This window comes from Rutidosis leptorrhynchoides, chromosome 7, assembly GCF_046630445.1.
Source record: "Rutidosis leptorrhynchoides isolate AG116_Rl617_1_P2 chromosome 7, CSIRO_AGI_Rlap_v1, whole genome shotgun sequence".
NCBI classification, from domain to species: Eukaryota; Viridiplantae; Streptophyta; class Magnoliopsida; order Asterales; family Asteraceae; genus Rutidosis; species Rutidosis leptorrhynchoides.
Window position 1 is genome coordinate 312,656,592 of NC_092339.1, and position 17,923 is coordinate 312,674,514.

Sequence of the window (17,923 nt, forward strand, 5' to 3'; positions counted from 1 at the left end):
TCTTGGATAAGAAAGCATTCACTGCTGATGTGAAGGTATCGAGCAACAAAAGAAAGTGGAACGGAAATTATGATCGAGGTTACCAACAACAATCTTTTAAGAAATCAGAAACCCCGAAAGGTGCGGGTAGCGGTTCAGGCTTTGGTTACAAAGGACAAAGTCCTTTATGCAACCGTTGTCACAAACATCACTTTGGTTACTGTAGTGTGTTGTGCACCAAATGCAATCGACAGGGACATCTTGCTGAAGATTGTAAGGCTCTCGTTACAAATGCAAATGGTAACAAGACTCCTGCCACCAACGCAAATAGAACTGCTTTGGCTAACATTACTTGTTTTGGGTGTGGAAAACAAGGTCACTATAAGAGCCAGTGCCCGAATCAGAATGGCGAACCTGCACGTGGAAGAGCGTTTGTTATTAATGCTAGAGAGGCACGTGAAGACCCGGAACTTGTTACGGGTACGTTTACCATTAATAACTTATCAGCATCTATTTTATTTGATACTGGCACCGATAGAAGTTACGTGTGTAGAAATTTTTACACTAAATTGAATTGTTCATCATTACCTCTAGATGCTAAGTACTTGATTGAGTTAGCTAATGGTAAACTAATTAAAGCCGATAAAATTTGTCGTGATTGTGAAATAAATCTAGCCGGAGAAACGTTTAAAATCGACTTAATACCCGTAGAATTAGGAGGTTTTGATGTAATAGTCGGCATGGACTGGATGTCCAAAATAGGAGCGGAAGTTGTTTGTGCTAAGAAGGCAATTCGTATTCCTGGTAAGGATAAAATACCGGTGATGATTTATGGAGAGAAGGGTAATTCAAAACTAAAACTCATTAGCTGTTTGAAAGCCAAGAAGTGTTTAGAAAAGGGATGTTACGCTATTTTAGCACATGTTAATAAGGTCGAAAAGAAAGAAAAGTGTATCAACGACGTGCCTGTGGCAAGAGATTTTCCTGAAGTTTTTCCGGAAGAATTGCCGGGATTACCTCCATTTAGATCGGTAGAATTTCAAATAGATTTAGTACCAGGAGCTGCACCAGTGGCTCGTGCTCCATATAGACTTGCACCGTCCGAGTTAAAAGAACTTCAAAGTCAGTTAAAAGAATTACTGGATCGTGGATTTATACGACCAAGTACTTCACCGTGGGGAGCTCCAATTTTGTTTGTTAAGAAGAAAGATGGATCTTTTAGGATGTGTATAGATTATCGTGAATTAAATAAGTTAACTATCAAGAATCGGTATCCACTACCGAGAATTGATGACTTATTTGATCAATTGCAAGGATCATGTGTTTATTCGAAAATCGATCTAAGATCGGGTTATCATCAACTTCGCGTCAAAGAAGAGGACATTCCGAAAACTGCTTTTCGGACACGTTATGGTCATTACGAATTTTTGGTTATGCCGTTTGGATTGACGAATGCGCCAGCTGTATTCATGGACCTCATGAATCGAGTTTGTAGTCCGTATTTGGATAAGTTTGTTATCGTTTTCATTGATGATATTCTTATCTATTCCAAGAGTGAGCAAGAGCATGAAGAGCATTTAAGGTTGATATTAGAATTGTTGAGAAAAGAACAACTTTATGCTAAATTTTCTAAGTGTGCTTTCTGGTTGAAAGAAGTGCAATTTCTTGGTCACGTTGTTAATAGCGAAGGAATTCAGGTTGATCCAGCAAAAACTGAAGCTATTGAAAAATGGGAGACTCCTAAGACACCAACGCAGATACGCCAATTTTTGGGTTTAGCCGGTTATTATAGAAGGTTTATTCAAGATTTTTCCCGAATAGCTAAGCCGTTGACAGCATTAACGCAAAAAGGGAAGAAATATGAATGGACCTCGGAGCAGGAGAACGCATTTCAAATACTGAAGAAGAAGTTAACTACGGCGCCTATATTATCGTTACCAGAAGGGAACGATGATTTTGAAATATATTGTGACGCTTCGCGACAAGGTTTTGGTTGTGTTCTTATGCAACGGAAGAAAGTTATTGCATTCGCATCCCGACAATTGAAGATTCACGAGTGAAATTATACGACGCATGATCTAGAATTGGGAGCAGTCGTATTTGCATTGAAGATGTGGAGACACTACTTGTATGGGGTTAAATTCACTGTGTTTACTGATCATAAAAGCCTTCAACATATTTTTGATCAGAAACAATTGAACATGAGGCAACGTAGGTGGGTCGAGTTAATAAACGACTATGATTGTGAAATTCGTTATCATCCCGGAAAGGCGAACGTGGTGGCCGATGCTTTAAGCAGAAAGGAACGAGAACCAATTCGAGTACGAGCGATGAACATAAAAATTCGCATGAATCTCAACTCACAAATCAAAGAAGTTCAACAAGAAGCACTCAATAAAGAAAACATAAAGAATGAAATAATGAAGAAGTATGAGAAGCAACTCGTTATACGGGAAGATGGAATTCGATATTTTGCAAATCGTATTTGGGTACCGAAGTTGGGTGGATTAAGGAAGTTAATATTGAACGAGGCACATAAGACAAGATACTCGATACATCCTGGAGTTGGAAAGATGTATCAAGATCTTAAGACACGTTATTGGTGGCCTAACTTAAAGACCGACGTTGCAACATATGTTGGAGAATGTTTGACTTGTTCCAAAGTCAAAGCAGAACATCAAAAGCCGTCAGGGTTACTTCAACAACCAGAAATCCCAGAATGGAAATGGGATGGTATTACCATGGATTTCATCACAAAGTTACCAAAGACTGCCTGGGGATACGACACCATTTGGGTGATTGTTGATCGTCTCACCAAGTCTGCACATTTCTTACCTATAAAGGAAACGGATAGAATGGAGAAACTATTACGATTGTATATAAAGGAAGTTGTTTCAAGGCATGGAATACCTATTTCCATTATATCCGATCGTGATAGTAGATTTACCTCAAAATTCTGGCAATCACTACAGGAGGCACTAGGAACTCGGTTGGATATGAGTACCGCATATCATCCACAAACCGATGGACAGAGTGAGAGAACGATTCAGACTCTCGAAGACATGCTCAGGGCATGTGTGATCGATTTTGGAAACGGATGGGATAAATATCTACCGTTAGCAGAATTCTCGTATAATAATAGTTATCATGCGAGCATTGGAGCTGCGCCATTCGAAGCATTGTACGGAAGGAAGTGTAGATCTCCTATCTGTTGGAATGAAGTAGGAGATCGACATTTAACTGGTCCCGAAATCATACACGAAACGACCGAGAAGATAGTACAAATCAAGGAGAGATTGAAAACAGCTCGTAGTCGCCAAAAGAGCTACGCCGATGTTCGAAGGAAACCATTAGAGTTTCAGGTCGGGGACATGGTTATGCTAAAGGTGTCACCTTGGAAAGGTGTGATACGTTTTGGAAAAAGGGGTAAACTGAACCCAAGGTACGTAGGCCCGTTTAAGATCATCGAACGCATTGGACCGGTAGCTTATCGACTCGAGTTACCGCAACAACTCGCCGGAGTACATAATACCTTTCACGTCTCGAACCTTAAGAAGTGTCTTGCAAAGGAAGACCTCACCATTCCTCTTGAAGAAATCCATGTCGACGAGAAACTACAATTCGTCGAAGAACCAATCGAAATCATGGACCGTGAAGTTAAACAGCTCAAACAGAGCAATATACCGATTGTTAAGGTTCGTTGGAATGCTAGAAGAGGTCCCGAGTTTACGTGGGAACGAGAGGATCAAATGAAACAAAAGTATCCACACTTGTTTCTCGATAACGCAAAATAGGTACAATTTTAAAATTTCGGGACGAAATTTATTTAACGGGGAGGTAATGTAACGACCCGCACTTTTTCGATCATACTATACTTATAAGATTAATATTTACATAAATTAAACCTTGCCAACATGATAAGCAATCCAAATTGTCGAGACTTATATTTCCGAAAAGAGTTTTACACAACGTTTGACCGTCTAGTTTGACCGATGATATCACGAACTATACAATATATGATAATTATACGTTTGTGTATATAAATGTATATATACATATTTAACATGATTAATAAATGTTTTAATATCTCATTTTATATTAATAACAACAAGTTATATGTGTATTTTGAAACTACTAACTTAAGTTTTCAAAACGATAACTATACGTAACATTATTTGACATAAATACTTAAGACATATAATGTTTATACATATATTGTATAAGTAATGTATTTAATCACTTTTAAAGACTTAAATACATAAAACCATATAAGTGTATTCACAAAAGATAGCTATATTTGAATCCTCATTCCATTTTTCACAAAATTTCTATACGTATACCTAGAGTATTTATACTCGTATCATACCTAGCTTTTATACGTATTTACTAATAGTAAATACACATCAAATCACCACCAAACCTACTCTTGTTACTGCCCTTAGAGCTAGGTAATTGAACTTGGATGCAAATAAGACTAGATACATAAAATGATAGCTTGAATTTTTGTCTCCATACCCCCCCATTCACGTTTTTTTGGTGTATATATACATGCTCATTTTGATCCATTTTTACTACCATTTTCTTATCAAAAACACACACTCTTTCTTACTCTCTAAACTCCATAACAATCCAGCAAATAACCAAGAAGATCTAGCCATAAAAACCATACTAAAACACCATAAGAAAACTCTTACAACAACACTTCAAGAAAACCTTCCAAGAACACCAACTTACTTCCAATCTTTCATCCACTTCTATCACCCTTTTGATTCTAGCTTCTTACTCCTCTTTTACAGCAAACTTATCCAAGGAACTTGAGGTAGAATCTATGTTCATAACCTTATTCAATTCATATATATATAGCTATCTTATTTTGTGGTACAAAAGTTTAACAACAAGAACATAGTTTGAATGTTTTCAAACTTGTTGCAAACTAAATAGATCCTTCTAACTTAACTTTTAAAATACTTCAAGACATGTAACATAACTTATTTATATGTTAATTTAACAAGGTAAAACTTGGTTTTTCAAAGTATAAGTATTTTTGGAAAAATGGTCATTAAATGATTTGGTTGTAACAAAAATGTTTAACTTCATATGTTTCACTAAACTTTCACTTATGCCGTATGATTTTGAATACAAACCAAGGTATTTACAGTTCATAGTCTTAAAGAAGAACTCGATCCAAGAAGATGGCAATTTGAATCAACGAAAACGGACTTGTAACGAAGAAACTATGACCGAAACAAAATTGGCTATCCTAGACATTTTCAACTTCGGGATTCATTGGAAAAATTTACATAAAATCACATACTTCTAAGATAACATGATATTTTATATATATGTACTCATAATTCAATTTCATATGGTTCAGGATCACCCGTAAGCAACACGAGAAGATTAATCATAAGATCCCATGATTGTACGCAACACGTCATTTGACAACACCGGTACTTTATGTACGCAACACGTCATTTGACAACACCGGTACCATGGGTCAAGATTAATCTCGACCAATACATATACGTTGGGGTTTTATTTATTTCGTTGGGGGTTTTATTTATTGCGGGTATATTAAACATCTAAAAAAATGAACCATTAAAAATTGAATTGCTAACCTCGGACAGCTAACTTCGGACTAAGGAAATATTCAAAGTATTAAAAGTATAACAAGTATATATATATATAACGTTTGTTTTAAAATGAAAACATATTGATATATTATATATGGATAGGTTCGTGATATCAACCGGAAGACCGAGTCAAATTATATATATCATCAAGACAAGAGTGAGTATATAGTCCCACTTTTAAACTCTAAATATTTCGGGATGAGAATACATGTATTTTATGTTTTACGATATGGACACAAGTAACTGAAAAATATATTCTACGTTGAGTTGTACCACTGGCATACTTCCCTGTAGCTTGGTAACTAATATTTACAGCGGTATTGTAAACGCGAATCCTGTTGATAGATCTATCGGGCCTGACAACCCTAACCGGACTGGACGACCAGTATTCAACGGTTGCACAGTACTTCGTTTTGTGACTACACTTGGTACGGTGTAGTAAGATTTCATATTAAAGGGAATATGCGACGTGAAAATGTTAAGTATGGTTACCAAGTGCTCAACCACTTAGAATACTTTTATTAAACTGTTTATATACGAAATCTTGTGGTCTATATATATATTGCTGCCGGCATTAAACCTATATCTCACCAACTTTATGTTGACCTTTTTAAAACATGTCTATTCTCAGGTGATTTCTAAAGCTTCCGCTGCATCATGTTGGATCTAACCAGGATCTTACGTACGCATGTTTGTGTCAAAAATAAAACTGCATATCCGAGATGTTGTATTGTAAAATATGCTAAAAACCGTGTTGTTGTCATCATTTGTAAAGTTTGTAAGTCGAAGATTATCGCTAAACGTTAATCTTCTTTTTATTGTCTTAAGCTTGTAACAAAAATAATGGTTGTGGTTTGTAATGTATAATATATGCAGTTTTTCTTTTAAAAATGTCTCATATAGAGGTCAATACCTCGCAATGAAATCATACGTTATCTAACGCGTTCTTATAGTTAAGGACGGGTTATGACAACTTAGCCCCTCTTATATAACCAAGTCACTCACCCCTCACATCTTCCTCCCACCAATGTGGGATAAACATATCTTCTACTAGCCAAAATAAACCAACAGTTTTTTTCTTTTCTTTTAATTTTTTTGAAAGGCAAACTCACACACACCACTACACGAATTAATCACGAATTATATATACAAATTGTCGACTCGAACCCTTTCAACCTTCTGGTTGAAAGTGCCACCTCGATACCACTTTTTTTCTTTTAATTAGTTTAATATTAGAGGTCAAAGTTGTATCTCGTGGAATAATTAACTTGTTATGTAATGTTGCTTTTTCTCTCCTAAGTCCTTACTCGAGAGTTTTATATTGAATAAATTGTCTTCTAAAAAAAATCAACATCACAACATCATCCCTAACGTTATTTAGAAGTTAACCAATCACTAATTAGGGTGGTCCAATGGGGGAGCAACCCGATCATCCACTCATGGCACAGATTTTCAGGGGGTCAATTTTTTATTATAGAGTCAACAGAGATTTGAAAAACAGAGAAACTAGAAAAACACAAATGAAGCAGTGAATACTAAGCACCATTAGCGCTGAAAAAACAATGAAATGCCCTAAAAAAAAATTAAAATCCGCTAGCATTCTAGTAAGACTCAAATGTCTTTTTTATAAAATAACTTATATTATTTGTTAGGACCTAAGGTCCTCTTTTCACCTCTATTTGTTAGGACTAAAACTCTCGGGACTCAAATCCTCGGGACGGGGTTTCTACACTCGACCTAAATTTTAGGCTCTATCTAGTTGATTCATTGGAAGTTAAAGTCTCTAAATTTGTGGTTTGATTATTTACAAAATATAAAATATGATGATCAATGGCTGAACAAGGATCTATTTTTACTAGGGGCAAAAAAAATTTAAAAGTGTAGCAACTTTTTTTGGACAAAAGATGAAGGCTTTTGGGCAAAATACAGAGACTTTTGGGCAAAATACAGAGGCTGTGGGAGTAAAATATGGAGACTTTTGGACAAAAAAAATCTACTGGTACAAAATGAAAAAATTCAAAATTTTTTGCATTAAAAATCCACTGGGACAGATGCCCCATCCCGCCCTTAGTAGTTTCGCTACCAATGATGACCAGTGGCGAATCTAGGATCCAAATTCAAAGAGGTTCCTAAATTTTTTTCTCAAAACTAATTGTATTTAAAAGGTATTTTAGTGGAGGATGGAATACATCTGGACATCTTACCCTTAAACCTTTTCCATACCCAAAGAAGAGAACTTCGAGGATACGTGGTAAGCATGCATTTCCAATAATCTTCGAAACTTTTTACTTATGTAATGGGGGAGGTACAAGCTGATGTCTATGAGAAGGACGTTTAAGATATGGAGGGGTGCTTTGGGTTTGATCTGAGATGGATTCATGCTAGATTGGGTGCAGTGGCCAAGGCAAGATTTGATACCCATCATCTCGAGGAGTACCCCCACATCGTTACCGGACTGGTGCGACCGGTTACCAGGAACCTTTTGGTACCTTTTGGTTCCTAGGAAACTATGTTCCCTTGGTAAAGAAGGCCCCTTTATATCTAATTAGAGTTAGATATGAAATGGATCGTGAAAGAAGACATAAAGTTGAATGAACGATTCAATCCCCTCATACTCACACGGGTTATTCTATTGAAGAGGTTCCCCTTGAGGTGGGGGTACATAAGAGCAGAACCTAGATAGAACGCGGACTTCTCCATCATGTCCTTGTACAATGTTTAAGGCTCTCGGATGGGTAGCAGGAGCAACTTTTAATTTATTATGAGCCCAAATGATGGATTCAATAAGTTTTTGCCAATACTAGATTTTCTTCCCCTTCGGTCGGAGCTGGACACACATAAAAAATTGAAATGGAATCCCATTGTCCCGGTCTGAGATTCCCTATGTCTAAGATCGAGCAGCTACGCTCTAGTTGGCCCTCGTATGTCGCCACTCTCGTCACTTGGCGTTGTCATTGATGCCTTGTTATCTTGGTACACTTTGCCAGGTTGTTCCTTGTTGACCGGTCTTGCGATTCTCGCTATGGAATGTAGTGCCCAACAGTTTAAAAGAATGGGTGAAGTCTCGGGATCCGCTCTAGTCAAGTAGGAGATTTCCCCTGTAGAGTAGTCTTTGTATCAGTCCATGGACTAAGGTGCAATCGCCTTCTTAGAGCCAATAACTTCATATTAAAAATTAGATATGTCACCCTCCGTGATTTAAATCTGTCACCAAGCCTCAAGTCAAAAGCTCAGGTTTCAAGCCCTTTGGGGCACCAAGTGAATCAAAGCAAGAGCTTAATCAGAGCTCAAACTCTATTTAACTCAAAGTCAAGCAAAGCAAAACAAGCCAGCTAAAGAGAGATAGGCATGAACATTCTATTCTAAAGGTATAGATCCTGAACAAAGGACTTCAAGCTAGAAGTTCTCTACGTGCTCGACTCCTCGTTTATCCTTAAAAAAAATTATAAATCTTAAAAACTGGTGGGACCCCTCGGCTTAAGCTTTAAATTCGCCCTTGATGATGACATGGAAAAAAGATTCAACGTAGAATTAAAACAAAAAATGTTAGATGTTATTCACGATTTTAAGCTTAAAATAAAATATTTAGAGAAAACTTGATCACAAAATTAATACTTATTATATACATAAACTGATGATAGAATGAAAATTTTGAATGGATGAAGTATATATTTGAATATAAAATATAGATTTGAAGTTATAGAGGAGTGAAGGAGGCATATAAGTTTAAATTTTATATGATTCATATATAAACTTGAATATAAATATAAAATTTTGATGTAAAGACAGTTTAGCTGTCTTAATCGTCTCCAAACTATAACTTACAAAAACAAAATCTTTAACCTTTGTCCTTGCCAGTGGCGGAACTTGACCCCGACTCGAGAGGGGGCGAAACTAATTGAAGGGGGTAAGAAACTAATCGAAGTGGGGGTAAACACTAAAAAAACCCTTATTTTTTCGTAATTTTTTTTTTTAGTGTAATTTTTTTTTTCCCCCGAAATCGAGGGGGGGGGGGGGCGAATACTCCCTTTTGTCCCTTAAATGTTCCGCCCCTGGTCCTTGCAATGCTAATCTGGTGGTGGGACTTGGAGCATAAGACAGAGATTACAAGTTTAATTTCATCCCATTCCTCTTTAATCGCGAGTTACGCTATTTACCTCTCTCATAATTTCAAGTCAAACTCGATAAAAATGACTTGAATTATATAAATTGAAACCTCAAAACCAAATCTACACTGAACATGCATCATCATAGTGATCAAAAATGTTATCATCAGAGTAACCAAATATGCTTTGTAATGTCAAATGTATATCTTCTGTTCTAAAATGTGAACTACCAATAGAATAAAACTGATGAACTTCATTGTCAATTTCAACCCAACTGCAACCGGGTATCTTATACGCCTTTTTATCCTTCAATGTTTTCCATATCTTTCTCGCCTTATCCCACTCACCCAACGCTCCATATATATTAGCCAACATCGTCCCATACCCACCATTATTCGGATCGATTTCAATAAGTTTCTTGACTGCAATTTCGGCTAAATCCATTCGACCATAAATCTTGCAACCATTTAACAAAGAACCCCAAACAGCTTCATCAGGTGGGACTTTCATCGATTCAATAACATCCATCGCTTCATCAAACTGCCCTGCTCGACCTAAAAGATCAATATAACACCCTAAATGATGAATATCAGGCTCGATGTTGTAATCTTTCACCATTGATGTGAAAAAGGTACGACCTTTTTCGACTAGTCCACCATGGGTACACGCGTTTAACAGCCCTACAAATGTAACATTATCGGGTTTCACTTCAAGTTGTACCATTTCTTCAAAAACCATTAATGCCGATTCACATTGGCCATGTAATGCGAAAGAGTTGATCATCGAGTTCCACGAGGTTAAGTTTCTTTGAGGCGTTTCATCGAACACCTTTCTAGCTTCTTTCAAGCTCCCACATTTTCCATACATATCGACTAAACCATTCGCGATATGAGAATTAGGAACAAGCCGGTTTCTAAGAACGTAACAATGAGTCGATTTACCTAGCTGTAACATACCCATATGCCCAAAAGCCGAAAGCGAACATAAAACCGTAACATGATTAGGTTTCATTCCGTTTATTATCATCCTTCTCAAAAGCCTAATACTATCCGAAAACATCCCATTATGCGTACACCCCGTAATTATCGAATTCCAAGACGGTGTATCCCTATCAGGCATTTGCTCAAACAACTCGACTGCATTCTCCATTTCACCGGCTCTAGTATAACCCGAAACCATCGCAGTCCACGTCACAACATTTCTCTCAGGCATTTCATCGAACAGTATCCGTGCACTACCTACACCCTCAGAAAACCTCGAATAAGCATCAATCAAAGCTGTTTGAACAACTGGGTACTCATCATACCCAGTTCTAACAATCTGTGAATGCACCATTTTCGTCCCATTCATTCCCAAAACCTCCGGGCAAGATTTTAACACATGTGGGTAGATAAAGTGAGTGACTTTAGGCCGCTTTTTTCGAACCATATCGCGGTATAGAAGAATCGATGTGTTGTGATCTCGATTAGATGAATAAGCGGTGATCATGGCGGTGTAAAGGTAGACATTGGGTGATGCAAGTGAAGTGAAGATTGATTGAGCGTAAGTGAGGTTGGATAGTGAGAGTACGCAACATCGAACGAGTTTGAAAGAGAAGAATTGGTTTTGAGAATGACCGGTGGTGATTAGATATGATTGGAGCTGTTTGAGATGATTAATGTGACTGATTTTATCGAGGATTGATAAGATTTGTGTGTTTAGATTTGAAGTTGATTGCATGTTCCGGTTATTAGGGTTGATTCTCAGTTCAACTTGCTGGTTACATGTTTTGCTGTTAGGTGTTTGGTATTATAAAGGTGAGCAAGGCTTCTCGAATAAAATGATTCAATGAATGGTTCATAATCTCAATAGTTAAAAAGTTTTGAATGAATTGCTGATATATGAAATAACATGTTTGATATTAATAATTTTGAACGAATAATATGAATGATATAAAACTAGCATATTAACCTGATTTATGTGTTTAGATTTGAAGTTGATTGCATGTTCTGGTTATTAGGGTTGATTCTCACTTCAATCTATCTATATAATCATATAAAGTTTTAAAATGACCATGTCATAATTAAGCTAACTATCCTTTACATTTCATAATGATGATATCATAATTATATTAATTTAATAAAAAAATAATACGAAATCTTTTATAAAAAGAAATATTAATCTCTAATAATTTGTAATTTTAATTTTCTAAAAAAATTTAAAAGACATTTATTATTACTAATTATTATTATTATTATTATTATTATTATTATTATTATTATTATTAAGAATATAAATATAAATACTCAACTTTGAACGAACTTTATTATTATTATTTACTTTTAATATAATAATTATAATTATAGTTATTACATTATTAATATTCAAATATGGATTCTTTTTAATAAATTAATTACGTTACATATGTATGCGAAAATACATGTCTCTATATATTTGTAAAAACAACGATAAGCTTCTTAGTCAAACGGGTCATTAAAATAAATGAGTTTAGCATTTACATTCACTTAATACCTAAAACATGCCATTAAATTGTTTCGTTTAAACAAACCCGTGATTTCACGGATCATTTCACTAGTTTACTAGTATATGTTTTGCTGTTTGGTGATTGGTATTATAAACGTTAGTATACTATACTAGTACGTCTTAAAAAGGGATAATTATTTTCGATTAATATTTCTTAAAGAACAAACGTTACTTTTTTGTTGTGAAAAGCAAAAAGTGTTGATATATTCACCATCATTTTTACTACATTCATCATGACTATTCATTAACAGATTGTACTGTGCAACATGTTAATGCATGATTTATGTGAATGAAGTAAAAATTATGGTATATATATCACTACTCTATTCAAAACCTCACTAGCAAGATGCTAGAGAGTAAAACAATTCAATTACAATGCAGCTTTTAATAATAGTTTGATGCCAAAAGGTGCTTACTCGGCCTTTATCTCATTGATTCTTAAAGTGCAAAACCCGACTTGTATTAAGGATTATAGGCCGATTTCGTTAATAGAAGTTTAATATAAGATTATAACCAAAAAATCTTAGCAAACCGACTGTGACAAACTTATCTCACAAGAGCAATCGACTTTCCTTAAAAACAAGCAAATACTTGATGGCCCTATGATTGTAAGTGAAGTTTTTAGTTGGTTCAAGTTGAAGAAAATGCGCCTTATGATTTTCAAAGTTGATTTCGAAAAAGCATATGACACAGTCAGCTGGGAGTTTCTAGATCACATGTTTATTCTGTTGGGATTTGGTGATCGGTGGTGTAACTGGATCCGAATGTGTCTTTACAACGCAAAGACATCCATTCTCGTTAATGGCAGTCCAACGGGGGAGTTTTGATTACATCGTGGTTTTCGACAAGGTGATCTGATTAGTCTTTTCTTTTGTTCTTAATAGTCATGGAAGGACTTCATTTGCTAATGAAAGAGAGGTAGATTCGGGCTCATATGTGACGACCCGGAAATTTCCGACCAAATTTAAACTTAACCTTTATATGTTTCCGACACGATAAGCAGAATTTGTAATGTTGAATCTTAAAAAGTTTGGAACTACATTCATGTAATCAATTACCCTTTGACCGTGTTCGACGATTCACGAACAATTATGTGTATATAGATATGTATATATAATATATAATATTAACTGAAAACATTAACAAAGTATTAGATATATGATACTTTACATGAACATATTTGTTTCGATATATTTATCGACAGAATTAAGAGATAATATCAAATGATTGAATTATCAGATACATTATGATATGATTACGGGCCTATGTTATGAGGTCCACTGTGATTTAAGAAATCTATTCTTTTTGACAACTCATTACTTAACCAGTATGATAAAGATAACGATATTTATATTTTATTTTATTAAATATATAACGATTTAAATTAATATTATATATTTTTATACGCGTATTATACGTACATAGTTTTATACTTTTACTATATTTTAACTTTACCTTTACTTTACTTTTACTTTACTTTAACTTTAATAATTCATACTTTAATAATTCACTTTAATAATTCATACTTTAATAATTCACTTTAATAATTCATACTTTAATAATTCACTTTAATAATTCAAAAATCTATTATAAATAGAATTCAATAGGTTTCATTATTTCATAGAAACTTGAAAATATATTTCTCTAAACTCTCTCAATCGAATTACATATATATATATATTTACTTAGTACTATTTCAAGATATTATTAGTGTACATAAAATACTACGACGGAGTTATATTCAGACGATTTCAAAATAAGTTTTCAAATGGGATATAGCTAAGGAAATTATGGGTTATAGCTATGAAGGTTATGGGTATTGATCGAGGGTATTGCTCGTGAGGTCAACCTAACGTTTATCATTTTTGTTGCGTCTACGTACTTTCCTGCAATATTGAATCACAATATTGATACGTGAGCATTCATATCTTATCTTTTATATATTAATAGTGTATCCCTGACTAGTGCTCGAGTATATATGATTATGCATGTTTGTATGCTTAGTTTCGTCGTTAAATAGTTTATGATAAATCACGAATTTGATACATATGCTACTGAGATAAGTTATATGATATGCATGTCGTTGAAAAGCTGAAGAAAAAAATTAATAACTTTTCATTTAGAAATCGTGTGGTTTCGATGAACGGATTAAAAGATATGGTCAACTGAATTATCATTAATTTTAATATTATTATTAAAACGATTATTATAACTGTTATCAGTTGATGTTAGTACTAAAATTATCTTTATTACTAAAAATTAATATTTTTATTGAAACTATCATTTTATTATTTTTATCATTATTATTATTATAAATATTATTTTATCAAATAAATATGCGTACAAAGATATTTTTACCACACGTAATGTAATTACATTAATAATACATACCGCTATATTTTTATGATATTAAGTGAATTTTATAAATTTTATTACTTGAGATATATAAAAGTATATTTTTATCATATATGAATTTTAATATAAATTTTTATTTATTAATAAATAACTTGTATTATTTAGTATAATAAGATCTGATAAATATATTTAAATATATAAAACTACTATATATAAGTTATATAATAAACATGTATAGATTTTGAAAGTCATTTTGGGTCAAGTTGACTTTTGTTGACTTTTGCATGTCGGTCTCGAGCATTAGGATTGTGATACACTACGACTTGACCTAAATTGTTAGACAGATATTGACCAACATATAAATATATATACTTAATATAGGTTCGTGAATCCGAGACAAACCCTGCACTTGTTCAGTGCCGTCATATACATAATTGCTACGAAATACAGTATTGTGAGTTTCATTTGCTCCCTTTTTATATATATTTTTGGGCTGAGAATACATGCGCTGATTTATAAATGTTTTACGAAATAGGCACAAGTACTAAAACTAATTCTATGTGGGTTTAAACCAGAAATATACCCTTAGCTTGGTAACATTAAACTACTTGTCTATGTACGGTAGGCGCGAATCCTAAAGATAGATCTATTGGGTCTGACAAACCCCATCCTGACTATGGGATGCTTTAGTACTTCGAGGTTATTTTAAACACACCTGATCTGGTGTACTTCAGAGGGTAAAACATGAACGTTAAGGCTTGTTACCGGGTGCCTACAACTTATAGAATACTTTTATACACTTGCGAGTGTACGGATATTTATAGAAACTGAAATCTTGTGGTCTATTACTATTATGAAAATGATGGATTATGATAAATTAATGAACTCACCAACCTTTTGGTTGACACTTTAAAGCATGTTTATTCTCAGGTATTAAAGAAATCTTCCGCTGTGCATTAGCTCATTTTAAGGATATTACTTGGAGTCATTCAAGACATACTTTGAAAGACTTTGCATTCGAGTCGTTGAGTTCATCAAGATTAATATTAAGTCAATTATAGTTGGATGTAATATGAAATGGTATGCATGCCGTCAATTTTTGATGTAAAGAAAGTTTGTCTTTTAAAAACGAATGCAATGTTTGTAAAACGTATCATATAGAGGTCAAATACCTCGCGATGTAATCAACTATTGTGAATCGTTTATAATGTATATGAACGGGTCCTTTCATCATACGTGATGTTCAGGTTGGTAACTCAAACCTAGACATTTCACACCTTTTTTATGCGGATGATGCCATTATCCTTTCGGAGTAGAATAGTCGTAATAATACTATTGCCACTTTGAATGATTTCCATCGTATGTCGAGTTTAAAAATAAATGTGGATAAATCACGTTTATTTAGTCTTGGAGTTGATGGCTTGCAACTTGATACGTTTGTTCAAGAATTTGGTTGTTCAAAAGGTACTTTTCCTTTTACTTATTTGGTTTACAATTGGTGTGAATATGAACGCGATTTTAATTTAGAAAGTTCATAAAACTAATTTAATAATAAATTTTCGGGTTGGAAAGCTAATATATTTTCGATCGGAGGTCGGTTAACTCTTATTAAGGCTGTTTTGGGAAGTCTAGGTGTGTATTACCTATCTTTGTTTAAATGTCCGGAAACGGTGCTTGATAAATTAGAAAGTTTGCGTGCGGGTTTCATTTAGGGTAGTACCGAAAACAATAAGAAAATGGATTGGGTGAATTGGAACCAAGTTTTAGCATCTCATGATAAAGGAGGACTGGATATTGGTAGCCTTCTTGGATTTAACTATGGCATTCTACTCAAACGGATTTGAAAATTCAAGACATGTCCGAATGCAAAATGGGTTACGGTAGTGAAAGCCTTGTACGGATCGAATGCGGGGTTGGATGGAAAACCTATTTGTTGTAAAGGTATATGGCATAATATTATGAGTTCATTTCCAAAAGTGAAATACAGAAGGTTGTTACCCGACAATGTACTTCGGGCAAAAATAGGTGATGGTCACTGCATTCGGTTTTGGAATGATAATTGGCTCGGTAATGGCCCGTTACGGTTGAGTTTTGGGAGACTATTCCATTTTATTTTGGATGAAAATTGTACCATAGCAAATAGATGTAATAATAACGAATGGAGGTGGTCTTGGAAACGTGAATTGGGTTCGAGAAATACCTCATTGCTTGACGAGCTCCTCATGGTTTCAAGCAATGTGGCGTTATCGAATGTGGCTCATGGCAATGGGTGTTGAATAATGATACGGATTTTTTGATTTGTGGTACTCGGTTGTATATTGACGATGTGATTTTACCTAAGAATCTAATTCCTACAAGATGTGTGAAATGCATTCCGAAAAAGATCAATGTTATTCTTTGCCGGGTGGCATTTAATAAATTACCTATATTGAGTGGTTTATCAACTAGAAGGATTGATATGGTGGATATTGGTTGCGCATTATGCCCGACGAATTTTGAATTGACTAAACATGTGTTCTTTTGGTGTGATTTGGCTAGCGACTTATGGCGTAAATGTAGGATACATATCAATATGGGGGCTTGTGGATGCCCTGCCTCCCCCAACATGTTTAGGAAGCCTAATTATATATTACTATTTTAATTTTAGGTCCATATACTTTTATAAGTTACCCTTAACTGGCCCATTAACTATATAAGCTCATTTGGAATGTTTAATTAACCTAAAATTCCATCCAATTCAGTAATTTCTACGTTTACAATATTTGTCGCAATAGCTCTCTCCGTAAGAAATTTCAAGCTTCAAGCTTAGTAGCCATATCCATTTAATTGAGTAAACTAAATATTATAATATTATGAATATAATGTAAAGTGTAATCATTATCAAGTTCGTATTGTTCTTGCGATTAACTAGGCTATTTTTCTAGTAATATTATATATATTAGCTAGTAGAATTATTTTATGGTTATTACTTATCGGCTTTTCTATCGATTATTAGTATTGATGTTACTTATCTTGTTATGATGATTTTTGTTTTAATTTTTTATTATGTTTACATTATTATAGAATATAGTAATAGTAATATTAATAGTAATAGTATTGCTTAAAACTAAAATTTGATTTGATATTGGTTGGTTAAATTATGAGTCCAAAAAGAATATTGTTTAATTTTAAGTCAACAAATGTTGATGATCACTGAACACAATGAGAAAAGATAATGTTGTGTAAGATGTTAATAACCCACAATCACATAGATATTATTATAAAGTAGTCCCCAGTTTCAATAATACACCATATTTAGAGGAGTTAAAGTTAAATTATTAGTTTGAG

At 34.2% G+C, this 17,923-nt stretch overlaps 1 protein-coding gene across 1 annotated transcript; it reads right to left on the reverse strand.

The window, feature by feature from the left end:
• Positions 1–9,668: 9,668 nt before the first annotated feature.
• LOC139858618 (pentatricopeptide repeat-containing protein At1g33350) lies at positions 9,669–11,464 on the reverse strand. Its single transcript, XM_071847451.1, has one exon. The coding sequence runs from the start codon at positions 11,435–11,437 to the stop codon at positions 9,842–9,844; it is 1,596 nt and encodes a 531-aa protein (XP_071703552.1). The 5' UTR covers positions 11,438–11,464; the 3' UTR covers positions 9,669–9,841.
• Positions 11,465–17,923: the final 6,459 nt, after the last annotated feature.